A 26005-nucleotide genomic window follows, 5' to 3' on the forward strand; every position below is an offset into this window, starting at 1 on the left:
GCGGGGATGCCCTCATCTATCAGGGGATTAACACGACAAGTGCTTACAAGGGTGGGAACGTGATTGTAATTGCCCAGAACTAATTGCGATGGCAGTAGTCACAGAAAGATATACCGGTATTGATTATGCGTCCAATAACGAGGCCGTATCAAAGATACGCTGCTTTTTTGTTCACATCTCAATATGTACAAAGATCAATCGTTATTGCTCACATATCAGGCTACGTAGTTAATACATCTAAAGATATCAATACACATCAGTACATTTATAGATACCAATACATATGAATGCGTGTGGAGATCCCGCAGACGCGTTTCTACCAAAGTTTATTGGCGTTCCCCAATTTCCCTATTGAGGACCGTTCTAATTGTACAACAATTGGCCACACAAGCGTCGATTAGCAAGAACAAGATTGTGAACGCACAATTAGAGATATATTCGCAGCGAAACACAAATCCATTAAGGCTGGAAGCACAATGCCAACGAGAGGCGCGGGGAGTTTGCACTTCGCTGAATCTTACGGCAGTGATGATAGACGGTGTGCACATTTTCCATTGCGTCTGGCCACCATGTGTGACATTGTGCTGCTGCCGATAAGGGTATTTATATTACATTTGCGTATGCTATGTAAATATTGTTGGCCAAACGTTGACAATTTGCATTGCTGGCTGTGATGGGAATCTTTCTTTGGATGCGTTGTCTTCGAGATGTCAACTCAGGACAACGTTTTCTCTCCTTTTGCCACTATTGCAAAGGTCAGTGTCACGACTTCAGCCGACATCAGTTAAGCCAAAGCTGTTTAATTGTCAGAACTGGAACAAGCTATAATTCAGGAAAACAAAACAAAACCGTATTTAATATGATGGATACAAATCGGTCATTGATGAACAGGCCCAGGTCATCCACTCGCTACACTTGAGAACCCGGTGCGTGGATACCTGGATTTAAACTCAGGAGTCCTTGCTCGTTGCTGTCTCCTCAGCCACCTGGCTATCTGTGTATGGCCATACAGACTGTTGTGGCAAGTGCTGTTCGCCTGCACCTATATTTGGATGGCGCAATGCACGTGGCCAGCAAGGAAGCCCGGCCACCTTTGATGTTTATCCACCACCCCAGGTACCCAATTATGTCAGAGTCCACCAATGGGAGACCCAGATATCACTCGCCGCTGATGTTGGCCCTGGCAGAGGACCGAACCCGAACCGCCAGCTTTGCAGCCCAGTGCCCTAACCAGTGCACCGCTGCTTCCCACAAACACACAAGCAATAAACACACGTAAATACACACGCACACTCACGGATGTAACTCGTACATTCACTCCGGCTGCGGGCACGAAACCACGCCACCGCCTTGTGCTCCCCCCGGTGCAGCTTCATCACAAACACTTCCCCCGCAACGAAGCATGTCACTCCCCCTCCCGTTTGCGGAGGATCTGCGTCCAGATCTTGGGGGGGATGGATGCTTCGAATCAGCGCCGTTTCTATCACCCGCCCATGCAAAGTGCCACGTGGCGCATTTCGTGCTGCGGTGACCCTGGCGCGCGCGCCGCTCACCTGTGTGGTGTGTGCAACCACAGCCGAGCGTGCTTTTTTTTCGTATTTCATCCCGCCGCCTAGCAACGTTGACTGAAAGCTCGCGCGTTTTTCTCTGCGATTTGTTTACGCTCGCGAGCTCAGAATTACGGGCGCTTCAAGACCTTTCCGAATTTAGCGCCGAGGACACGACAACGACAACGACAAAAGGGAGAAGAGGAAGAGTAATGGCGCTGTTAATTCTACACTCGTTGTTGATTGGACATGGCAACGAGGATGAATTGCTTGTCGTCAAATAATCCGCAGCTGTTGCAGGACGACCGTTTAAGAGATTAAGCCATTTTGGACATAATATCGAGCCTAATTCTGTTGAGACGTCACTGTACGAGTGATTCATAGGAATACAATAAAGCACAATTAACATCAGCCATGGTCAATCTACTGCTGGGTGAAAGCCTCCCCCAAGCAGCTGCCATCTCTCACGATCCTGCGATGTGACAATTCCACCTCGCGCCTACGAACACACGAGCCGAACTCGCCACTCCACTCCGTCACTGTCTGGCCAACGGCAACATCGTCCCTTTTTGCGACGCGTGCCACCCCAGGGCCCCAACTCTAGCCCAGGGCCCCCCCCCCCCCCCCCCCCCCCTTTAGTTCGTTGTCCTTCCCCCGCGCCTCCGATTATAGCACGGTTGGCCACGTACTGTGCGAAAGAAGTTCAGCGTACGCGCGTGCTCACGTCTCATTGGTGAAGCTTTCTTACTCAGCCGGTCCTTCGGAACAACATGGCTGCGGTTAAGCAGCTGCTGCCACGTAAATATGTTGTGTAAATTAAGCGGGTAGGACCTTAATTAACAAAAATCATGTTAAAAGATGTGCATGCGGCATGGTTTGTTACTACTTTAATCCCCGTGCACCAGAACAGATGTTTGATTTCCCCTGAGATTGCAACATTTTAAGTGGTACCGAACTCTTTATATATCCGTAGACATTACGAGAGATAGCGGTGGCTTGGGTAGGCCTTCATCCAGCAGTGGATAGGTCATTGCCGGTGACCTTGATGATCAAATCCAAGAGATTGATGTTTGAAAACCTTAAACAAAAACCATTGGAATATCAGCGCCATTCGTGAATTTATTTTATAACAGCACCGTTTTGTCGCCTTCGTTGTGACTGACCAAAGGAAATCTCTGGCCTGTGCTCAAGGATTAAGGGTGCATTATTTTGGGGATCATGTGATCAGACCAAACGTGCCGTGGTTTCGAATGTGACCTCAGCACGAATCCTTAATTTTGTCAAAAAGTAGGTTTGCCGCGATTTGACGATATCGTGTCAAATCTCGTCGTTATCCTAAGCGTAAGAATCAATTGTGCCATGCCCATGACCAATACACCCAAAATGTATCCGATCTCATCAGAGCTCAGAAGCTGAGCGAGGTTAAGCCTGGGTAGTGATTGGATGGGCAACCACCCTGCTGACGGCAAGTGGTGCAGGTTACCGCAGGGCTACCTTGCTAGGAAATGACGGTGCAGCAAAATAAATTGTTGTCCTGTGCTATGCGATGATGCTCCTCGCCTTCAACAACCCACACTGATCCGCGTGGTGAGGTGGTACGGTCAAAATAACCCCCGCGACCTGCACGGCGTGGACGGGCACTCCTCATCCAGCAGTAGATTGACAAAACGGGCTGTACACGACCTTGTACATTTACGATCGTCACTTGCAAGGTAAAAAGTAGGCCTTGACAGCCGGTGTAGATGTCCCCAATTGAATCACAACGTCCTCAGTTTGATTCCCAAGCAGAGACTGTTTTAATCAAATTTTGCTAACGGTAATAACAAAAAAGTCTTTATTATGGAGTTAATTAGAGCCACGCGCCTCTTGTACAATGATTTCTCATCTTGACGGGTCAATCACCACCTGACTGGGATGTCTAACTGATTTTGATTTCGTCTGATCGTCGTGATGCTGTTTATCCAATCATTCAGAATCGATCAGTCGGTCGGTGTGCATTTGTCTTGATCAACGTGGCCTTTTTTCAGCGACTTGAGTTATCTTGTCTTCTGGCAATATATTTGTTAAATGTGTGTCGTTAGGAAGCCACAACTTGGTTATCCGAGCCTTATGCACTTCCACAGAGACCTGAGAATCACGAGAAAAGAGACAGAGACATAGAGAGAGGCGAAGAGAGAGAGAGAGACACGTTTAGTGTGGAACGCAGGTAAACACAGACATAGATTTAGGGGAGAGAAACGCAGTGTGTAGAAGAACGTGGAGAGATTGAGATACTGCAAACCCGGGGTGGGGAACCTTTTTTCCGCCAAGGGCCATTTGGATATTTATAACATCATTCGCGGGCCATACAAAAGTATTAACTTAAAAATTAGCCTGTTATATTTGGTCAAACATATAATGAACTCACCTCTAATGCGATGGCTGGAACTGCTTCTGTTTGGCGAGGCGTGTGATGTTAGCTGGTATTGATGATGTTGCTGCTACTCGCAACTGCTTTTCCAGGTTTGCTTCTAGATTTATTGAATTTCGAGTCTCGCCTGCGGTTGCCTTTGGAGGGCCACATCAAATGATTTCGCGGGCCTTATACGGCCCGCGGGCCGGACGTTCCCCACCCCTGCTGTAGAAGCACGGACAGGGCCAGACGTACTGAGAGACACAGGGAGACACAGGGAGGTTGCCGAGTCACATGGAGATTCATGGAGAGACCAATAGACAAAAATAAGGAAGAGACACCGAGAGACAAACAACGGGCCATCCACAGATTGAGACACGGAGAGGGAGAAACAGACACGGAGAGAGACAAAGTGACAGATAGAGACATGGAAAGAGACAGACAAGAATATGGAGTCTAAGACACAAAGGTGGAGATAGGGACAGTGGAAAAGACAGAGTAGGATATTGACAAAGACATCAATAGATGGACAGAAGGACATTGACAGGGACACAAAGGACATAGAGAGAGATAGACATACACGGAGAGACATACAACAACAGATTAATTTTTTTAAATGACATTTATTTCACTGTTAGCGGTATAACGGGAAGATTAAAGGGAGAATCTTACATGTAATGGAAAGCGTAGGTGGGGTTGGGCGGTGGGCTATGCCAGATGATGGCTTTGCCGAGGTGCAAAGAGTCATCAGCGCTTGAAGATGTTTAATGTGTCCCAGAGAGTCAACGTTTGTCTTTTGTCACTATAGCGTAGTGAGTATTCCGAGTGTGTGAAAAGGCTCAACAGGGGGGGGGGGGGCCAAAACAGTTGTCTGAATGTGACCGGATTAACGAAACCCGTTGTCGTGACCAGGACAGTGAATTTTGAAGAGGCCTTTAGGAGACAGGAAACTAAAGGCCTGGGCAGTATGAGTGTATCCTGTTTTCTGCCGGTGTGAACGGGGCTATGTGAGAATGCCAACATAAACTATATATAGTAATATAAAATGCCCTGTGTGTAGAAACATGATCAGGTAATTAAATCAACAAGAAATCACACGGGCAGCGTGTGTGTTTATACATACGCACGCATTGACTGGGGGATGCGCACTGGGCTGGCATGTGCTTGTCTGCACACGGTTGGCTACGTACGGTGCGACAGAAGTTCAACGTACATACATCTGAACAGAAAGTTTGGGGAAACCAAGGTTGACGGTGTGTGTTGGTTTCCGAGACTCAGTACAAGTCTCTTCTCCGCCTGGTTGCAAGAGAATGGACTGGTGAAGTCGGACCCCTGATGAACGTGTGGACACATCAGTGTATAGGCAGTGTGCCCTTTGGATGTGAAATGCTCACAGACTGTTGCGGTGACGGTGATGTTTCCTGAATCTGTCTGCCAGCCTTCTCCGAGACGGGTTTCGCCAATGCACGTGGCAGGCGCAGGACAGTGTTTGCACGAGATGCAGTGTATCAACATTGGCCGTGGCAGAGCTTATTTTCTAATGGAATATTTTCCAGCTCCCCCCCCCACCCCCCAACGCCTCCCACCACAACCTCCAAATCCCATTCCCCCAGAAAGCTCCGGCTGAAATTAAAGCCTGGATCGTGCAACACATGAACTTGTGACTTCTGCGATAATGTGGGTGTGCTTGGTTACTGCACAGGGGTGGGAATTGTGATATGTTGTGAAGGCTTTATGGTGGCTGTGGCAGGAGGGGTTTGTTCCAGGTTCTGCAGGTCGTCGTCGAAAGAGCCCAGCGAAAAACAAAACAAAATCCAGCTATGTTGGGCTGGGAGGTGGAAGAAGCGTAGAGGATTTTGTCCCAACCATCGCCAGCCGAGCGATCGCGCTGATAGAGGAAGCAGCAAGCGGTGGTGCTCACCCATTGGGGACCTGAAGCAGAAATTATGTTGTTGGTGGGCCCCCTTTCAATGCATAAACCCCGACGTGAGACGACAGGCGATATAGGCAAGGGGTATAGATGTCGTCAGATTAGAAACCTAAACAAAAATAGAGACAGTGATATTAGAGACGGGAGATGCTGGATATGTCGACGTGAGACCGATCAATCGTTTTTTGAAGCTACTTGGTTAATTATGTTGATTTGGATTTACGTTTCAGCAGCTGTTTGCTGCACATCTATTTATTCATGAATATTGGTTCTCCCTTGAGTTGCTTGGGGCCCTCGGATATTGTTCAGTTTTGCTGATGCCTCGCGGTGCCACTGGTTGGTATCGGGGGAAGGGGCTTTCCGGGTTTGAGATCAGAGAGAATTCGGCACGAAACAAGCGTGTCGCTGTAGTTACAGGTCAAAATGCGGAGGGACTTGGGGTTGAGTGAACGGGCTTTCGGGAGAGAAACGTTGGTGTCGCGAGCTCGTGCGTGGCGATAATGTGCGATGCATTCTGGCTGAGATGTTTGGCGATCGGTGGGACCGTCTAGATGGCAACGGAGACGTAGAAGGCCCGGCATCGATCAAGGGAATCGGGAGAGGGTGGGGGGAAGACTTGAGTGGAGCAAACAGAGAGGGGAGGAGGCGGAGGGGGGGCGATAAGGAGACAACCAAGGTCAAAAAGAGCGTAGGTTCTGGCTAATGGCGTGTGTGCTATATATGGCAAAGAGAGCTTTTTTTTGTAGGATGTTGAGGCAAGTGCTGTTAGCGAGCACCTATGAAGGCCGGCACAGCACACGAGGCAGCGGTGTGAGCAGCACTACGCCCGCTCGCTTGTGTCTCCTGATTGGTGATGTTTACACAACCACACTAGGTACTCATTTAACGCCGAGTCAACCTAGGGGACACCCAGGACTGGTTCAAATATTTGCAACCTCGGTGGATAGTCGTATTAGTGCAGCCCGATGTCAATCCACTGGTGGATGAGGGCCTCCCCATGCCGTATGGGTCGTAAGAGTTATTTGACCATCGTGGCCATACTATATAGAGTATATATACACACACACACACAAGTTGTCTTCTTTCGATTTAAAGCTTTCGTGACTGCAGGGATTCATCTTCTTGGTTCTTTCGGTAAAGTCACGTAGAAGGGAAGTAATAAAATAATAAAAATAAAACATATTTCATTGTATTATGTTTTATTTTTATTATTGTATTACTTCCCTTCTACGTGACTTTACCGAAAGAACCAAGAAGAAGTTGTCTTCTCTTGCCCATGGACTAATACATCCTTTTTGCTGTACTGCCATTCCCTGGCCAAATCAGAACGCAGTGAACCACAGACCACTGACTCCATAGCACTCGATCGCAGGCGTGTGCCACCACACCCAAAAGCGATGACACGTACTGCATTAACCACTGTATGACTATCATCATCAACAACAACAACCATGGTCAATCCACTGCTAGATGAAGTCATGCCCAAGCCGTCTCTTGGATGGTCCTACGTTGGCAAAACTCCGTCTATTGCTGCTGCACGTCAGCCTCCTCAATCGCTGCAGAGTAGTACGCACATTCGGGCAAGCCCGTACATTTCCACGTTAAACACTTGACGGGGTTTTTTTTATTATTGTTTCACTGCGGCGTCCGCGGCACGTGATCTCGTGCGTGCGCGCTCAGCCGTGAATTATTTATGAGCTCGAGGAGGGCGGCGCCCATCGGACGTCAGAAGCTGCCTCGTGCCTCGTGGACGTCACGATTTGTTTTTTTTTTGCGCTGTCCTCGGTGCTGACTGCTCGCTGCCCGTGGGTGCTGAGTAAAAAAAAACTAAAAATAAACACGCGGATTTTTATGACGCATCTTTCCAACGTCCGTCCGTCCGCGTGAATAAATAATAATTGAAATGTATGTTTATACACGTGCCACCAGGCGTTAGGGCCTTTCTCTGAGAGATTTGTTTTGTTTGTACAAATAGTACACGCGGAACCGGGGTTAGACATTCAGTATCACGGCAGCAGATGCGTGCAGGCTTGCGTGTTGATGCGGTGCTGTCGAACTGCAAGACGTTTATAGGCAAGGACCGTACATTCTGTCATGATCAAAATTTGTATTTGGACTGGAGGAATCCGATGAGCTATGAAGATCTTTTTCACAGATGGCCAGGAGGCTTTGGCTCAAGAGGCTGCCGTGCCGCGGCCTACGTGCGCTTCCACTGTGGGTGTCTGACACCACCAATGGTTGTCGATGTCTAAGATAACCGCCACAAATTAGTCACAATTGTTTTTATTGTTGAGTCCGCATATTTTTTGCCTTCAACCACGTGCTATAAAATAAAAACCACGGCAGACTTTTAAAAGCTCTGGTGGCCACGTGGCAGAGTTTAGCCATGCTTTTGGAAATACTTATTTTTGTCATTCATACATTTTTTAACTTGATTAGAATGCGCGAGATAATTCCACCTCTTCCAAGACGTCTGGCCTGCATGGAAGAGTAGGCCAAATCTCGTCTAGAGGGGCTCTCAAGAGCTCCCTCAAGTCGAGATCCTTTCGCCAGCAGTGGTGTGACCGAGCAGTTGCAGTCCCTTTACCTTTTGCTTCATTATAATTTAATTGCAACGAGAAAACGATTTCAGTAACTACATTTTATTTTATGGCTTGATTGTACACGCATGGTTATTTGAATGTTACATATCACGCATGTTCACTTTCAAATAACGCTGTCCTTAAACTGTCACGGCATGGCGAGGCCTTCATTCTTCAGAGGGTTGACAGAGGGCTGAGAAATATTATTTTATTTAGTTAGCCAAGGCACGGTTGTATATCTTTGTGATTACCACCATCTGCCGGTTAAAAGTATAATGCTGGAGCCGGAGGCATTGGCTCTGAATGCAGGTCACTCTGACACAGCTCAAATTGACAAAATGCCGCGTGAATTGAAACGGAGTTTTTTCGTACAAAGAACTACGTCGCGTTTTAACCAATCAAATGTCAATTCGCGCTCCGTGGTTTTTGTGCAGTATGCTGTGGTATTTCAGCAACGTGTGTGGGGGACGGTAGTCGCGTGGTGGTTAGATCACTGCGCTACAAATGCAACGGCGTGAGTTAAATCCATGGCCGTGACTGAAGTGAGCGGTCAGTGGCTTCCCCCGACACCAGGGGTGGGGATTTTTTTTTCTGCCAAGGGCCATTTGGATATTTATAACATCGTTCGCGGGCCATACAAAATTATCAACTTCATAATTAGCCTGTTATATTTGGTCAAACATTTAATGAACTCACCCCTAATGCGATGGCTGGAACTGCTTCTTTTTGGCGAGGCGTGTGATGTTAGCTGCTGGTATTGATGATGTTGCTGCTACTCGCAACTGCTTTTCCAGGTTTGCTCCTAGATTTATTGAATTTCGAGTCCCGCCTGCGGTTGCCTTGGCAGGGCCACACCAAATGGTTTTGCCGGCCTTACACGGCCCGCGGGCCGGACGTTCCCCACCCCTGCCCTACACCAACACACATTATCAGCGTGGTGAAGTATGGCCAGACAACCCGATAACTGGCAACGGGACACCGTCATCCAGCAGTGTGTTGACAAAGGGCTTCATATTTTATTATTATTTAAAAAATAAATACATTTATGAGTTGTAATCTATCATTGTAACGTCTTTTGAGAAACGAATGTCGCTTTGTTTTCCTTAAAGTAGACATATATTATGACAGGACGATGTGTTCCCTCCAATAGATGGCATATTTATTCATTTCACCTCGCTGTGTGCACGGAGTGTATGCCCCGTGATCCACTCATATCTGGTGCTTTCAGGGCTTTAGATTCGGATTTGGAAAACCCTGCCGAAGCCCCGGATCCGTATTGATCTGGATATATCCCATGTCCAGTTTAAGTAGTAATTTACTAAGTGAATCAATGCATTATGAAAGTATTGATGTGCGCATCCAAACCCAAAACATCAAAATGCATTCTTGATACCACATCTCAAAGCAAAAGCCTGACCTTAATATGACTACAATGGACGATTATTATTTTAACCTTGATTTTAATGTCTCGTCTCAACACAGCCGCAGCCAAGACATTGCGGAGGTCTCCGCTGAAGCCCGACAAGGACCCGAGGCTGCTGTTCAGTTCAATCGCTGTGAACTCCGGACCATTCGCTTCAACTGAGCTCTGGACTCTCAGCCTTGAGAACACATCTGCTGGCCTTCGATCCTGGGCTCTCAGCTCGCTCGTCTGAGGTTCCTGCTGTCAACATTGGGATTCGCTCCGAAGGATCCCAACTCCGGGATCACGAGCGGCGAACTTGTGCTGTAACCTCTCACCTTCCTGCACTGTCGACTCTGGGATCTCAACTTGGCACACACCTCGGCCTCGTCGACCTTGGCGCTGTTGACACTCCGGGCGATTGAAATCCCAGAGGGGGAAAACAACGCTGCTGCAGAGTGGTGGGCAAGCGCGCGGCACCCATGCGGAAAAACAGCAAGGTGGTCCTCAGGGATGCGGACGTTACTGAGTCGGTGACCGACCTGCTCGGCCATGCCGAGCGTCCCGACGTTAAGAGCCCGTCGATCGCGGAGGGCCGCCCCCTCGGCAAAGGGGCGGCGGCTGGAACCGCCGCGGCCGCCGCGGCCGCCGCGGCCGCCGACTACGCGGACGACGACGAGGATGAGCGGCCCGCATGGGGCAGCAAGCTGCAGTACATCCTGGCCCAGGTGGGCTTCTCCGTCGGGCTCGGAAACGTGTGGAGGTTCCCCTACCTCTGCCAAAAGAACGGGGGAGGTACGTGCGTCACTTTTTCAAAGAGCCTTCCAAAGCCTGTGGCCGAAAAGTGGCGTTGATGGGTTGGCTCTGTCCGTCCGTCTGTCTGTCTGTCCGTCTTTCTGTCTGTCCGTCTGTCTGTCCGTCCGTCCGTCCGTCCATCTGTCTGTCTGTCCGTCCGTCCATCTGTCTGTCTGTCTGTCCGTGCGTGAGTGCATGCGTCTGTCTGTCTGTAACGGGGAAGTCACGACAACTTTCGAAAAAGTGCTCCGTTATGGACGATATGTTTTTCATCAAGTTGTGTTTCTTCATCGGATTTAACCTATTTACAACCGGGCACATTGGCAGAGGATTGGTCCAAGATTGAGTGCTAAATTAATATTAAAAGGTCAAGCCTTTTTATTCCCACGCAGATGACGTCACATGCCACATTGATTTGTTGGTTGATCACTGATACTTTAAGCGTGGGGGAGTGGTGGCGCACGGGTTATCAGGAATGAGATGGATTGGGGCATCATGGGACAATGCGATTTGGCCAGGTTTTCGAGAGCCCGTCATACAGTGGTGGAGAGATATGAATGCTGCCCCTGCTGCCGATGATGCTAATAATTATGCGAACACAAACTAAGTCCAGTGATGTGACGGACGTGACGGGGCATAGCAGAGCTGCAACCACAGTACGTTCTTAATCAGGGTTCACGGCTTCACTGAGTAAACAAAAAAACGCCAGTTGAAAATCCACCCAATCCCACTCCATTTGGTATACATTGACCCCAAAGGGCATTCCGTTCACGTAAACACGCGAGCAAAATGCGCTTACACAGAGTAGTTGTCTGCAGTCATACAAATTTTCACTATCGCAATTTCCCATAAATATGGTAAATTCCTCTTAATATGCAAATTCCTTTGTCAAGGCGCTCTTCGCCCTCCACCCAGCTTAAATATACGCTGCCAAGCATGGTGGTGTTCATTCAGACGCTGTCTTTCCGATAGACCTGTTCTTCACCTGAGGACGGCTGCTTGCGTTGTGGCCGAAACGTCGTGAGAATTATTTTATTATGTTTTATTATTTTATTATTTCCCTTCTACGTGACTTTACCGAAAGAATCAAGAAGATGAATCCCTGCAGTCACGAAAGCTTTCAATCGAAATATAACACACACTGTAATTTATTTATTATTATTACCAGCTAAATCGTGAGTCATATCACAATGTGCAAGATGTCTCTGCTGAGACTTCTTGAGTCACTGGAACGTGAGGTCATCATGTCTAGCAACGGCAGCACCAGGACAAGGCAGTCCAACCCTCGCTCGCTCCGCAGGCTCAATGCAGCCTGTGATCTCCATTTAATCCATCCCGTGGCATCGCTCACTTAAAAAAAAAAACAACAGGCCACCGTGGATTTCAAATGAAGTTATTAAACCAAAATAAACCTGATTAAATCACATGCCTTGTGTGAAATAAAGATGACGGCCAGGATACAGGCCCTGTAATGACCGGGGGGGGAGAGGGACTCTGTGTCCGGGGAGTGAAGTACATGCAGCACTGCATGAATTAAGGACTCGATCCACACACTTTTATTGTTGTACTTCTCCCTCCTCTCGCTTATGCCTCTCAGATTACAACGTTCTCCTATCTCTCTTCTATATTTCTTCTACATCTCCTATTCCTAGCTCATGCGGTGTATTTCTTCTGAATGTCTCCTATCATTCTTGAATCTCAGTCTTGTATCTGTCTTCTGAATACATATCCTGCCTGCGGTATTGCTACTCTGAATACATCTCTAATCTCGTACATCTCTCTTCAAAATACATCTCTATCTCACATTTCTCCGCTCAATTGTAGCTGTCAAATCGCTCTACTGACATGAATTTCTCTCCAATCTTCATGTTTGTGTATTATACGTTCGTGGCCTGTGGTTCCCAGTATGTTAGTCAGTTCGCCTCTCAATCCAAAAAGTTTGTACATCGCTGCCCTAGGAAATGACGCCACACAACTGCAGTATTTTAATATAAAGTGTCACTGCTTAGGGTCTATCTTACCCACGAGACAATGCTCCTCCATACTTTACAAAGAGTTGTTTGGCTTTGTCTTTCATGCGATGTATTCATTTAGCATCCTGGCTGTGTTTTATCTTGAATTATTTGTAACCCACCTTTATACGTCGGGCGTCATTTGTGCAGTCATTGGTGACGGGTCTAAGATTGTCGGCTTGCTGCACTGGAGAACCTGGCTCAAATCACGGATGAGTTTCCCCGCATTCAACCAAACTTAAAGAATTATGAACCGGCCAAGTGTCTCATCGGTAGAACGACGGCTCGCAATCGGAAGGTTTCGAGTTCAAATCCTGGTTGAACTCGCAAAAGATGTCTAAGATGACAGCCGCAAATTAGTCACAATTTTTTTTATTGTTAAGTCCGCATATTTTTTTCCTTCAACCACGTGCTATGAAAAAAAAACACGGCAGAATTTTAAGAGCCTTCCGTACTTATTTCCACACCGCTCTGGTGGCCACGTGGTAGAGTTTATCCATACTTTTGGAAAAACGTATTTTTGTCATTCACATAATTTAACTTGATTATAATGGGCGAGATAATTCCCCCTCTTCCAAGGCGTCTGGCCTGCGTGGAAGAGTAGGCCAAATGTCCTGTAGAGGGGCTCTCAAGAGCTCCCTCAAGTAGAGACCATTCCACCAGTCAACAGTCGTAGCCCTGTGGACAGACTCGCCCTTGCTCGAGGAATGAGGGCGTTCCAGCACTGGCTCAGGGTTGTAAAACAGGAGGTGAACACGGAACCCACTCTGACGTTTTGTTGTTGTTGTTGTTGCCGAAACAATGCTCATGATAGCAGCTCACCCCTGTTGTCTCTAACCTCCGCACCTAACGCTCGCACACCTTTCCCGCACCCCACTCCCGACACCTCCACCGCTCCCTCTCCCCGCGACAGGCGCGTACCTGGTCCCGTACGTGATCCTGCTGTTCGTGTTGGGCATTCCGCTCTTCTTCCTCGAGCTGGCCGCCGGGCAGTTGATCCGCCGCGGCAGCGTGGGGGTGTGGAGCTACATCAACTCCAAGCTCGGCGGAATCGGCTTTGCCAGCTGCATGGTGCGTGCGCCACATTCACGGGCTTTTCATTAAAGGGGAGCGGTGCGGCCCTGCGATCGTTGGCGATGCCGCGGCTGTTTCGTCTCATACGTCTGAGACAGGAGTGACGCTTGGTGTAGCTGTATGGGTCAGAGAGCTGCAGTTAAACTCACAAAAGCAAGCTTAAAAAGAGCCTCTGACTTTTGAAGAGGTGCACACCAAGGAAGCGATGCCTGTCGCAGCAGGAGGAGGAGGTGGTGCATTGATTGTTCAGAAACAAACGTGGCCAGAAAGCTTATGAGAGGGTATCGTGTTCCATCATGAAATCACGTTCTTCATTCTGGCAAATGATCGTCATCAATCACCGTCAATCCACCTCCGTCACTGCTTCATCTTTTCTCTTGTTCACATATTTTATTCATTGGTTGGACACGGTCTAATTGGACGTGCCTACAGGTACGGGCGTGCTGCCTGCCCTTCGACACAAACTGTGGCTGTCACCCTACCTCGACTGTTGAACTTTCACGAATATTGAAGCATTAAACACATTCATCAATGACTCTTTCGCCGTAAAAGATTAAATATATCATGGGTGATGTCTCGGGCGATGGGCCTTCTTCTGAGCACATGTTATGTTTCTGGTAATGACCCTTCTTCATAGCAGGAGAAGGACCATTGCCAATAACGTCACCTATTATATATGTGCATATTATATGTGTGTGTATTTTGTCGGCAGTGCTATTGGCCATTGTGTTAAGTTTGGTTGTCATTTGTCCTTGTGCACCACTGCCAATGCAGCGGTGGCATCACCAAATTATTTGTTTCCTTCATATCAGTTTTTTACACGAAAAATACGGACGGTAGTTTTCAACACTTTATTGCACAAAAAAATCTTCCTGACAGGTCTGAGTCAATGGCCTGGTTGTGGTTCGAGGTGTATCCGCCTCTGTGGTTGGATGTGATCTGCGTTCGGTGCCCCGGGTGTATATATATTTCTACACATGAATTCTGCTGTGTACTAAGAGTTGCACTTGTGCATTCTGTATTTTTAATTTCGTTCTGCAAAAGCGTTGTGTCGTGTGATTTTCGTTTTGATGTACGTTGAACTTTTACCGCGCCATACGTAGCCAACCGCGCTAAACGGAGGCACGGGGGGAAGGACAACAAACTGGACACAAAAAGCAGTCCTAAAGAAATTAGTTTTAAATCTAGATTATGTAAAAGTGCAAAGCTCCAGTGGCTTCCTAATATCAGAAGGAAGAGCATTCCAGACGGCCGCAGACCCCTTAATCTCCCCTTCATAACCACACCACTCCTGTTCCCTCTTCATATTCTCATTACATGGCTATTACTCATTAACCCCATTCATTCAATCCGTTCATCATTATTTACTGTCATCACTTTCGCTTTCACCGAATTCGCGAATCACAGATTCGCCACCCATTGCTTCCTCTCATCCATTTCATTCGCTTCATCTCCGCCGTCACGTCGACGCGTTGTTTGTGCCGTCGTCAATTCTTGGTTAAGGCGCTGTATAAATGCCGCCAAGACAAGGAGAGCCCATCTGAAAGCGGCCGACGCCGGTTGGCCCATCTTTGTCCGCTGGCTAGCCAGAAAGCCGCCGCCGCTGCTTCTGCAAAGATGACGCGGAGTTCGCTTGGCCCGATGGTTTGCGCTCCTTGAGGAGATGTTTGGCCTCCTGTTTAGTCCCGGCGGCAAACATTCTCAGTTGCGCGAGAGCGCACTTTTAAAAGTAAAAATGCAAGGTAACAGCGACGCACCGCTGGGTGCAAATGTGCTGACCGGCTGCTGTTTCACGCAGTGCATTTCTTTGACCTGCCACGTCGTCCGTGCACACTGCGCTGTGTGCGAAATAAACGTTCACATCCACACAACTGCATTTTTTTTGGTGTGTGCCAATTTTGTAACTCGACAGGACAAAAGAGACTCAATGTCCCCCCGGTTACCTCCGCATTCTCATTTTCTGCTGATGCCAACGACAGTTCTGCCGATACTGTTTTTCCTAACTACTAGTCAATGAGTTTGTAGTCGCGTTTAGCACCACGGAATGACCTAGCAATAGCCCGGCAAAAAACGAATTACAACAATGATCATGACAGCAATGATTATGCATTTGAGTGTGAACCTTATTGTTGGCAATTTAAGTTGTCATGTTACCAATATCTTCTGACAGTTCACCTTAACCCCCCTCAATGGGCCCATGTCTCCGACCCGGTGAAAACGCTTCCAGCTAAAATCCGATCCGCAGATTTGGCTATTTTGAAGTGTTGATTACAGCCATCTCCCTCCGCTACATCCCACTCCACCACGCCTCTTAACCACCCGAATGACTTTGAAGGGCACAGAATGATAGTTTATTGTATTAATACATCTTATAAATGAGTAAATGCAATCACATTTACACTTCGCACCTCGGATCAGCAGGGTTGGCTCCGTACGGTGCGAAACAAAGTTTAACAAACGTACATTTCAAATAAGCATCATGATGCCATTTCAAGTATCTGTTTGTACTCTATTCACTTGTGCTTTGGGTAGAGATACTGCTCGCGGTGGCATCCTCTTATGCTTGCGTCACCCAGTGTGTGACATCCCCTTTACCAAGGACGGTGCATTTCGTCCGTAGATCCCAACGCGCAGTTAGGTCAACAGCACAGTTATAGCAAAGCTGAACTTGGTGTGTAAAAACTGTCTCAAATACCGTTGCGTGCACATTCTTAGCATATGCACAATGGAGCTGTGTGTAGGTGAGCACCACTTTATGCGTGACCCTATTACCTGCAGCTCCAATTACCTCGCCTCTTGAGCACGAACGCTTTGGATAGCATAGGCCAGCTCGGCTCAGCAGTAATACAAAGAGGCCACTGGATTTCTGCGCAGCCCGAGTTTCTGATTTCCAACACGTTCCGTTAGCGGTGCATCATACGCCACTTGTTTGGTGGGTGCGTGCCAGCTCCAACCAACTACTTCCTCTGGACTATCTCGTGGCTGAGCAGCGAATTCAAGCCCATGTGCTTGACGCTAGGATCACCTTTGGAGCTGACCTCTACCACTGACCCAATGACTTGTCCCGTTAGCTGCAAGAAGTGCCCGCCGTTTTGCCACAGTGGGATTAGACTCCCGGCCCTCGGACTTGGTTCAAACCCACAGTGTCTGCTGGGATCTGGTGGCAAGAAATCACAACACAACACAGCAGGAAGGCACGACTGTTTTATGATTTGTTCGTGTTGGTTTCCCAGCCTGCACCCAATTTTCCCGTTTCTCGTAATTCACGTGAAAGGCGTTTGATTTTTTAAATGTTTTCTGGCGGCGGTTGAAAGTTTACAAGTGAGAATTTCATCCATCTATCAATCCATTCATTCGCATCCCCCTCCCTCCCCCATGCTGGCGGTGAATGGGGGTTGTATCCCTCGCTGTTGTCGTGCGAACAGGAGCCAGCGCACACGGCGTAGCGCGCGGGCTCCGACGTGTTCATAATAACGCGTTAAATATAAATGTGTCATTAACCCCACTACCACCCCGCCACGGCCAATCAGTGAGGTTCCGCCACGTAGACAAAACGTGCTAATTGGTTTGTACGACTTCAGCACGCCGGTTGTGTGCTGGAGAGTAAACCCCGCGGCCTTTACAAATTCGAGTCCGACGACGACAACGAGGCTACCACCACAACCACCACGCATTTCTGGGTTACCCCCAGGAGGTGTCTACACGACCAGCGGGCGTGTAGACACGCAAGGTGCTCGCCTGTGAGCGTCATTGTTACGCAGAACAATGAGCTCGTTGTTGTCTGGCCGCGAAAGCCACCGCTGCCACGTGTGTTAATAACGGAAAACTCGTTTACGTGTCCCTGCCTTGTCTGCGCGTGGACCCCCCCCCCCTCCCCGCCCCCCCGTGGCAGGTGTGCTACTTCGTGGCCCTCTACTACAACGTGATCATCAGCTGGGCCCTCTACTACTTCTTCCACTCGTTTCAGTACCCGCTGCCCTGGGCCAACTGCCCCGTGCTCCACCACGGCAACATCACCGGTGCTGCGCTGTGCTCTCTCTCCCTCTCCGGCCCTCAGGCCCATGAGGCCACGTGCCCCCATGTGCCCGCATCACATCGGGGGCGCCCGTGACAGTTTTTCTTTCTTTGCGTTTGGAGGCCACCGCAAATTTCTGGGTTGCGTCAGGGTGCGGCCAGCGCCAAGCTGCATTTGTCTCACCATTACTCACGTTTACACATTTGCATTGGGCATTCATTTTAAGGCTGAGTCGTTACAGGAGAGGCCCCGGATTCGTTCAGATATTCACACTGCAGCCGGGAATCGAACTGAGGTCACCGGGTTCGTAGCGCAGCGCGCTAACCGTTAGATCCCACGTATAGCCTTAACAGACTGTCGGGGCAAGTTCTGTTAGCGAGCACCTATTAAGGCCGGCACGAAACAAGAGGGGGTGTGTGTCCAGCACCACTCAAACTCGGGGCGCCAGGTTTGTAGTGCAGCGCGCTAACCGCTGCGCCACCGCTCTCCGCACTTTCGCACACGCACGACCGCAATTCGCATTGTCCACCACACACGCACACATTCACATTTTTCACCGTACATGCACACCAATTCGCATTGTCCACCACACGCACACATTCACATTTTTCACCGTACATGCACACCAATTCGCATTGTCCACCACACGCACACATTCACATTTTTCACCGTACATGCACACCAATTCGCATTGTCCACCACACGCACACATTCACATTTTTCATCGTACATGCACACTAATTCGCATTGTCCACCACACACGCGCACATTCACATTTTTCACCGTATACGCACACCACATTCGCATTGTCCACAACATGCGCACGCCGCAATTGGCATTGTCCACCACGCAGAAATGGAGCCCGAGTGCAAGCGCAGCTCGGCCACCACCTACTACTGGTACCGCCAGGCGCTCGACATCTCCGACAGCATCTCGCACGGCGGGGGCCTCAACTGGCGCATGACGCTCTGCCTCTTTGCGGCGTGGCTCATCGTGGCGCTGGCCATGATACGCGGAATCCAGTCTTCGGGGAAGGTAGGAAGAAAAGCCGACGTAAAACGTAGGTTCTCCCTCCCCCCACCCCACACCTTTATCCCTGTGCTTTTGTTCCTCTTACCTGGCCTTCTCTTCCCCCATGTACAAAACAAACAAACCTACGGTCCCACTGCTCGCAGTCCCCTACGTGAGTGGGGCAGTGTGAGCCCAACCTTCTCCCCTTCCCAGAACCCAGGGGCAGTGAGTTCGGGCTTTGGTCCGCAACATTTCTGTGCCCCCTGCTCCGTTGTTATGGTTCGTGACTTTTACTGAGGCTCTTGTAACAAAAACAAAGCCACAATAGAAGTTGTTGGCTGTCGCCTGATGATACTGGTTGCTGTCATTACTGGCGAAACGTCACGGTACTAGAATTTTGATTTTAAGCTTTCGTGACTGCAGGGATTCACATTCTTGGTTCTTTCGGTAAAGTCACGTAGAAGGGAAATAATAAAATTATAAAAATATAAAACAATATTATTTTATTGCTTCCCTTCTACGTGACTTTACCGAAAGAAACAAGAATATAGTACTAGAATTGTAAATGTTGTGGGTTTACTATTCCAACACACAACCGGTGTGCCGTACTAGTAACGAATTGCCACGTTTTGTTTAGGTGACAAACCTTACTAATTGGCTGTGTCGGGTGGTGGCTGGTTTAACGACACATTTATATTTACGTGATCTAATCCAATAAACCTCAATTATGGATAATATTGGTCGCTAAAGTGTACGCGTTAAACAAAAAAATGTCGGAGCCAATTCAACGATACATATTTGTTTTTGGACCAGAACACACGGTCATGGTGTGTAGCAAAATGTATGGCTGTATCCCTCCACCACATGACAAGATTGTCACGTTCACAAAGATGTCGTTATTCTTACCTGGCCAGTGTATTGGTGGAATTGTGGCCGAGGAAGCAAAAGCTGTCGAATGTGGGTCATAGATGCGGAATGCGTCGTCTGTATTTACCGTTTCTTTAAGTGTTCCGTTTACCGTACAACCGCAAGTGTCGGCAAGGAAACCGATTGCTTGAATCTCTCCTGAATCTGCATAACGCCCTTGTCCCAGAAAGTCGTTAGATTTGTCGCTCGTTGCTTTGGAAAAATATTGCCGTGTGGGAAACCCAACAAGTCGCTAGAACTCGTAACAAAAACCGCTTCACTTGGCAACGCTGCCCCTTGCTTCGCTACTTATGCACCGTACTAACACGTGACAATGCTGTTAATTCGAACTGCTCTTTTTGTGTTTAGTTTGGTTGTCCTCCCCCTCCCCTCCGCATCTCCGATTAGCACGGTTGGCTACGTGCGGTGCGAAAGGAGTTCAACGTAGACAGGGAAAGCGTTTCGCGTCACTAACGCGTCGACGATGCTGCTCTGCCACTCATGCGAGTTCCCTCTGTGTGCTGCGGCCAGGTCATGTACTTCAGCTCCCTCTTCCCGTACCTGGTCCTCTTCTGCTTCCTGGTGCGCGGACTTTTACTCGATGGGGCAATGGACGGCATCCGCCACATGTTCATGCCCAAGGTGACGACGACATTATCGTGGGACCCTTTTTTGCCAGGATCAAAGTGTGAAAGATCAGAATATGTGTTTACCCTCTCTGGCAATAAAACAAGTGTTAAGATGTTCAAACACCAGATAGACATCTTTTGGAAGGAATCATATCTGCGTTAACCACACGTACTTGCGGTGAACATGCAAACAAACATGCGCTGATAATACATGACATTTAATAATAATAATAATTTAATTACTATTATTATTTCTATTATTTTTATTTCATTATTTATTTTTACCTACGTGACTTTACCGAAAAAACCTAAGAGTATGAATCCTTGCAGTCACGAAAGCTTCAAAGCGAGAATTTCTTTGAAACGTATTGGCCTACACCAGAGGCCAATCAGACATGACACGGATTGCTCCGGTTCAGTCCAAAACAGTCCGGATCGCCGTTTTCTGGGAGTGATTTTGACACGCGCCATTGTCCAACTCACCCTGCGTTGTCCTCGCCACTGTTCACACACGTGAACAGTGGAGGGTGCCTAGGGATAGCACGACATCCTCACGAGCACCACTTACGTTGAATTTCCTTTGCTCCTTGAGATAAACTGCCTCTTAATAAGGACGCACAAATGTCTGTGACGTGCGATCACTTGACACGTGACATCACACATTTCTGGAAGTATTGAGTGAGACAAAAGCATAGGCCCCCTGTATGCGTGCACAGTTTATATCAAATGAAAGCAGCTCTCGGGAGTAGTTAACAACTTGTTGCCAGCCTTGCTAGTGTTGGTGAATTTCTAAAGGTAGCAGATAACGTCACATGCGTTTCGGGATGCAGCTCAGGGCCGTTGAACCCCTTCTCAGGAGCACTTCCATTGCCGGGAAGAGCTGCAAATCATAGCGTCTGGTCTCACTCCATCCGTCCTCCCGTCACAAATGAACAAATCGTCGATCCGTCTCTCACCTGCCATGGCGCTGAAGTCTCCAACTGTGATGGTCAAATAAAGATTCGGATTCTGACTCCGATGGGCAAGTGCGCTCCGTTTTCATAGAGCACACTCGTTCATCTTCACAGCTTGTGATGAGCGTGCATTTTGTAATTGCCTTTAACTTGTAGTGATGCGAGAGCTTCAGTGTTAGTAGAGGAACTCTATGAAGTATGTTTTAATTCTTTAAAAAAACATTATGATTTCCTGTGAAGAATAATAATCTCCACCCATCCATCCACTGCTTGTCATCGTTTTTCCGCGTCGCCTGTCAGGTGATGGAGTTTGCTCGATTTGTCACGTCGCTGGGTCTCGCTATATCGCCGTTCATTCCTCCCAATTCTGTTGACAGTTCAACAAGATGCAATATGCGGCAGTGCCCACTTTTGGCACAGGGCTGTATATCATTATGATGATTGTAAAATTATATTCCCGCGGACGCAAACACTTCGCAGTTTTCCCTACTACGTGGGAAAATAAAAAGTGAAAAGCTCTCGGCCCAGGTGAAATAAGAGTGCACAATCATCGTAAAAAGCGTGACTGGCCGTTGGTACAAATTTAGCTGACCTGTCTTCACATTAATGTTTGCACAGAAATGCTTGCGCAACGATTCCCCAATCATTCCCCAGGGTGCAAATGAACATAGAACTGCTTTGAAGAAGGATAACACACCCTTTAGCCGTGATCACACGCGTATATAAATTGGTCGCGTGTAATCTTAAGCAGCTGTACTCGGGGCCAACCAAGCGAGCGAGATGGATTCAGGAAATATAAATTTTCCCACATTGACTCCGCATGCACGCTATCAATCAGAGCCCAGGCAATGACAAATGTGTATCAAGTACCGTCAATCAGATTGGCATTACAGCGAGGGACAGGCTTTTACTGATGATGAAATGGCATTCGATTAAATGGAAACTGAAGCAGTCATCCCAGCTCTCGCAAATCAAGACCGTTATAAAACATATACACGGACATTAATTCTAGATTTGAAGCTTTCGTGACTGCAATGATTCATATTCTTAGGTTATTTCGGTAAAGTTACGTAGGTAAAAAAATTTAAATGAAAATTAATTAAAGTAAAATAAAAATAAAATAAAAATCACGACGTTTCGGAGGCAACACAAGCTTCCGTCTTCAGGTGGAACCGTCACAGCACGATTGCTGTATCAATCCGAAACGTCGTGATTTTATTTTTATTTTACTTTTATTAATTTTAATTTTAAATTTTTTACCCACGTGACTTTACCGAAAAAACCTAAGAATATATACACGGACGTTTTGGAAACCATTGTATAAATAAACAACCACGAGGGTACATTGAGATTCCACAGAGAGAGAGAGATGCCCAGTACCCTGTTTGTGTGTGTCGATAGCAAGTGCTTGCTAACGGCACTTGCCCCAACAGTCCGTGAAGGCTCTAAGGGGGATCTTTGTCTTTGTTTTATAGCAAGTGTATAATAAGCCACCATCTCTTATCTAGAAAACATATGCACGATATATATTGAAGTAGACATGATGCAATGCCACTCTGTTTTTCCGTTGTCTTTAGACACTATATAAACCTGAATTGTGGTCACCATTGTGATACGCACACAGCCTGTACGCAAGCAATTACGGGACTGGTGCCCCAATGAATATGCACATTGCACATGGCGCAGAGCGCGGGTATTGAAGGAGAGCTCGGGGCAGGCAGGACACTGCAAAGGCTTGACTAGGGGGGGGGGGGGGGGCATTGTGAAGTCTGGTTAAGCTATTATTCACCTATACCTGTTAATGTAAATACGTTCACCTACGTCTGTTTCAGTGGCAGGGTGGCACAGTGGTACAGTGGTAACACTTGTGGACTCACAGCCAGCAGCGCCTGGGTTCGATTCCCGGGTCGGGCGCCTGTTTGCGCGACGTTTGTGTGTGTTCTCTCCCCCTGCTCTGCATGGGTTCCCTCTGGGTTATCTGCAATCCTCCCACAGCTAAAAGAAAACGATACAAATGTAAGTTGTATTGGCCAAACATCCCAATGCAAAATAATTACGTGTAGATCTTGACTTAAAGCTTTCGTGACCGCAGCAATTCATGTTCTTGTGTCTTTTGGTAAAGCCACGTAGATAGAATAATAAAAAAGAAATTTATTTTATTTTATTATTTTTCTATCTTCGTGGCTTTACCGAAAGACCCAAATAATGTGAATTTCGTGTTAATTACTTACTTGGGATTACACACAGCAGCAGGAAAAAGTCGTGATACTCAGTCGGGCTTGCCTGGGTAAACCCAGGTAATAATAATAATAATACATGTGAAATTACATATAGGGGAGTTGAGGTTGTTTTTCCTGAGCATTGCTTCTTTTTTTTACCAAGCTTTCTGCTTGGTAAAATTATTACCGTTCGGGAGTCATACTCGAATGATGTACACAAATGTACATATTCTGATCACTTGTGTGGGTTTAACTCGGGAGTCAACCCAATGTGCGAGCCGACAGAATAAGTAGCACTTCCACCATTGGAACCTCATTTGCCAGTAAAAATATTTTTTTACTGGCAAATGAGGTTCCAATGGTGTAAATGCTTACTCCGAGCTCTCATACTCTGATGGTGCATTGTCTTTGAGTTGTGCGCCTTTTGGCGTCATCTGGTCCAACACCATGTGAGACTAGGCTCTAAGGAAAGCTGTCTCGGGTGTGGACCATTCAACTTCAAGGACAGTGCATACATTATCAGAGTTATGTTTTTTGTTTGCATTATGACTGCAGGTATTGTGGTCTATGCAAACATGACTCCTTGTAAAAAAAAAGTGTCAGTTTTGTTGCCAGATAGAAGGGTAAAAAACCAATTATCAAGTAGCACTTCGTGATGAAGTCAGTAGTGGTGGTCCTCGGCAGAGACATGCAGCCGTCAAAGGAATGTGGACTTTCCACCACTGTTCAGGGCTGTAAAACACGAGGTGAGCAACGCCTGAGTAAAAATGTTTAAATGTAAATTTTTTTTGATTTTACCAGGTAATGCCCACTGAGCTATGTAGCTATTTTTCAGAAGTGGCCCTGACTCTCGCAAAGGAGAGCTCAACGAAGTGGATTATCATTGTGTGGAACATTTATTTGGAGCCAAATACTCTAAACAGCGGGTTGATTCTAAATGCGGAGGGAAAAACCGGAGGACCCGGAGAAAAATCCACGCGACCACGGGGAGAACACGCAAACTCCAAATATACACGCGTCAGAATCGGGATCGAACTCACAACCACCTGTATACCAGGCGAGGTAATCAACATCTCGCCACTGTGGCGCCCCAAATGCTCACTTGAGCTGGAAAATCAAAACTGAATTACCTGAATACACATAATTGAATATGCCCTAACCCCTACCTCTTGACCCTTGACCCCCTGGGCTCGTCGCGACCCTAATTCCCGGCAGCTGGAGATGATGGCCGAGCCGCAGGTGTGGCGCGAGGCGGCCACGCAGGTGTTCTTCGCGCTGGGCCTGGGCTTCGGCGGCGTCATCGCCTTCTCGTCGTACAACAAGCGCGACAACAACTGCCACTTCGACGCCGTGCTCGTATCCGTCATCAATTTCCTGACGTCGCTGCTCGCCACCCTCGTGGTGTTCGCCATCCTCGGCTTCAAGGCCAACGTCATGAACGAGAGCTGCGTCACCGAGTGCGGCGCTCGCTCTCTCCCTTCTCTTTTGTTTGACCGTCCTTTACGTTAGTTTTGCGCTCCTTTTTACGCGTCGTGTTTTCGTTTTTATTTTTTTGTGGGTTGTTTTTATTGTGTTTTTTATATATGTATATGTAACTGGCGCTGCCCGTGCATTTCCTACGGGATAATATGGCCGGGGTGCAGGGTGTGTTTTTTGCGGGGAGGTGTGGGATGTGGATGCGGATGACGTCGTCACACCTGCGCGGTGATGTCACCACCATGCGCCAGCCATGCGGCCAGACAGCCAGACAGCCAGCAAAACTTTTTTTCTAGGGGCGCCAATGTGGCGAGATGTTAACTACGTCGCTTGGTATACAGGAGGTTATGGGTCCAATCCTTTCCCTCACACCTGTAAATTTGGAGTTTACATGTCTCTCCCCGTGGTCGCGTGGATTTTTCTCGGGGTCCTTCGCTTTTTCCCTCTACATTTACAATCAACGTGCATTTAGAGTATTTGGCCGCTATAAATATCCACATGATAAGCTACTTCCTTGAGCTATCATTTGTGGCCAGGTCGCTTCTGAAAAAAAGTTATATAGGTCATTGGGCCTTACCTGGTAAAATAAAAAATAGTTTAGCTGAGTTTCTAATCGAGTTTATGATCACGGTTTTCTGAGCACACGCCCAAAGGCTGAAAAATGGCATGCGGCCAGCGACAAACAGAATCACTGTTGAATGTGCAGTAGACGAGAGTCAATGAAAACTGTACGTTTCTTGATTTGAGCTAGGTTATGAAAACCTGGGAGGGAATTTTCAAAGTGGATCCGTGCGTGGAAAGAAATCAGCAAGAGAAGTGTTGTGATCTGCAGTGTGATCGATGTTTACATTATGGACGAGGCTAAACAGGCGCGGTTGGCTACGTACGGTGTCTGCAAAGGTCAGTCAGTCTGTTAAATCTGGGTCCTCAAAATGGGTGGAGGAATCAATGAGTGACGTTCATGGGAGCAGTAACATGGTGGAGGTAGTGATAGAAGAGAGAAAAGGAGGCGACTGACTGACTGAATCAGTGAGTGCTGGATCATCAATCGTCTTGACTGCT

General features: G+C 47.7%; 1 protein-coding gene across 1 annotated transcript in view; it reads left to right on the forward strand.

Annotated features, from left to right (window-relative positions):
- LOC144718726 (sodium-dependent neutral amino acid transporter B(0)AT2-like) overlaps window positions 1–26005 on the forward strand; it is a 41844-nt gene that overhangs the window by 9915 nt on the left and 5924 nt on the right. Inside the window, exons 2-7 of the mRNA XM_078594205.1 lie at window positions 9934–10648; window positions 13574–13731; window positions 17627–17753; window positions 18603–18784; window positions 20198–20308; window positions 24683–24924. Coding sequence (XP_078450331.1) covers window positions 10336–10648; window positions 13574–13731; window positions 17627–17753; window positions 18603–18784; window positions 20198–20308; window positions 24683–24924 — 1133 coding nt within the window. The 5' untranslated portion in view covers window positions 9934–10335. The remainder of the gene's footprint in view (window positions 1–9933; window positions 10649–13573; window positions 13732–17626; window positions 17754–18602; window positions 18785–20197; window positions 20309–24682; window positions 24925–26005) is intronic.

The sequence above is a fragment of the Lampetra planeri genome, chromosome 5 (assembly GCF_965212315.1).
Source record: "Lampetra planeri chromosome 5, kcLamPlan1.2.h2, whole genome shotgun sequence".
Lineage (NCBI taxonomy): Eukaryota > Metazoa > Chordata > Hyperoartia > Petromyzontiformes > Petromyzontidae > Lampetra > Lampetra planeri.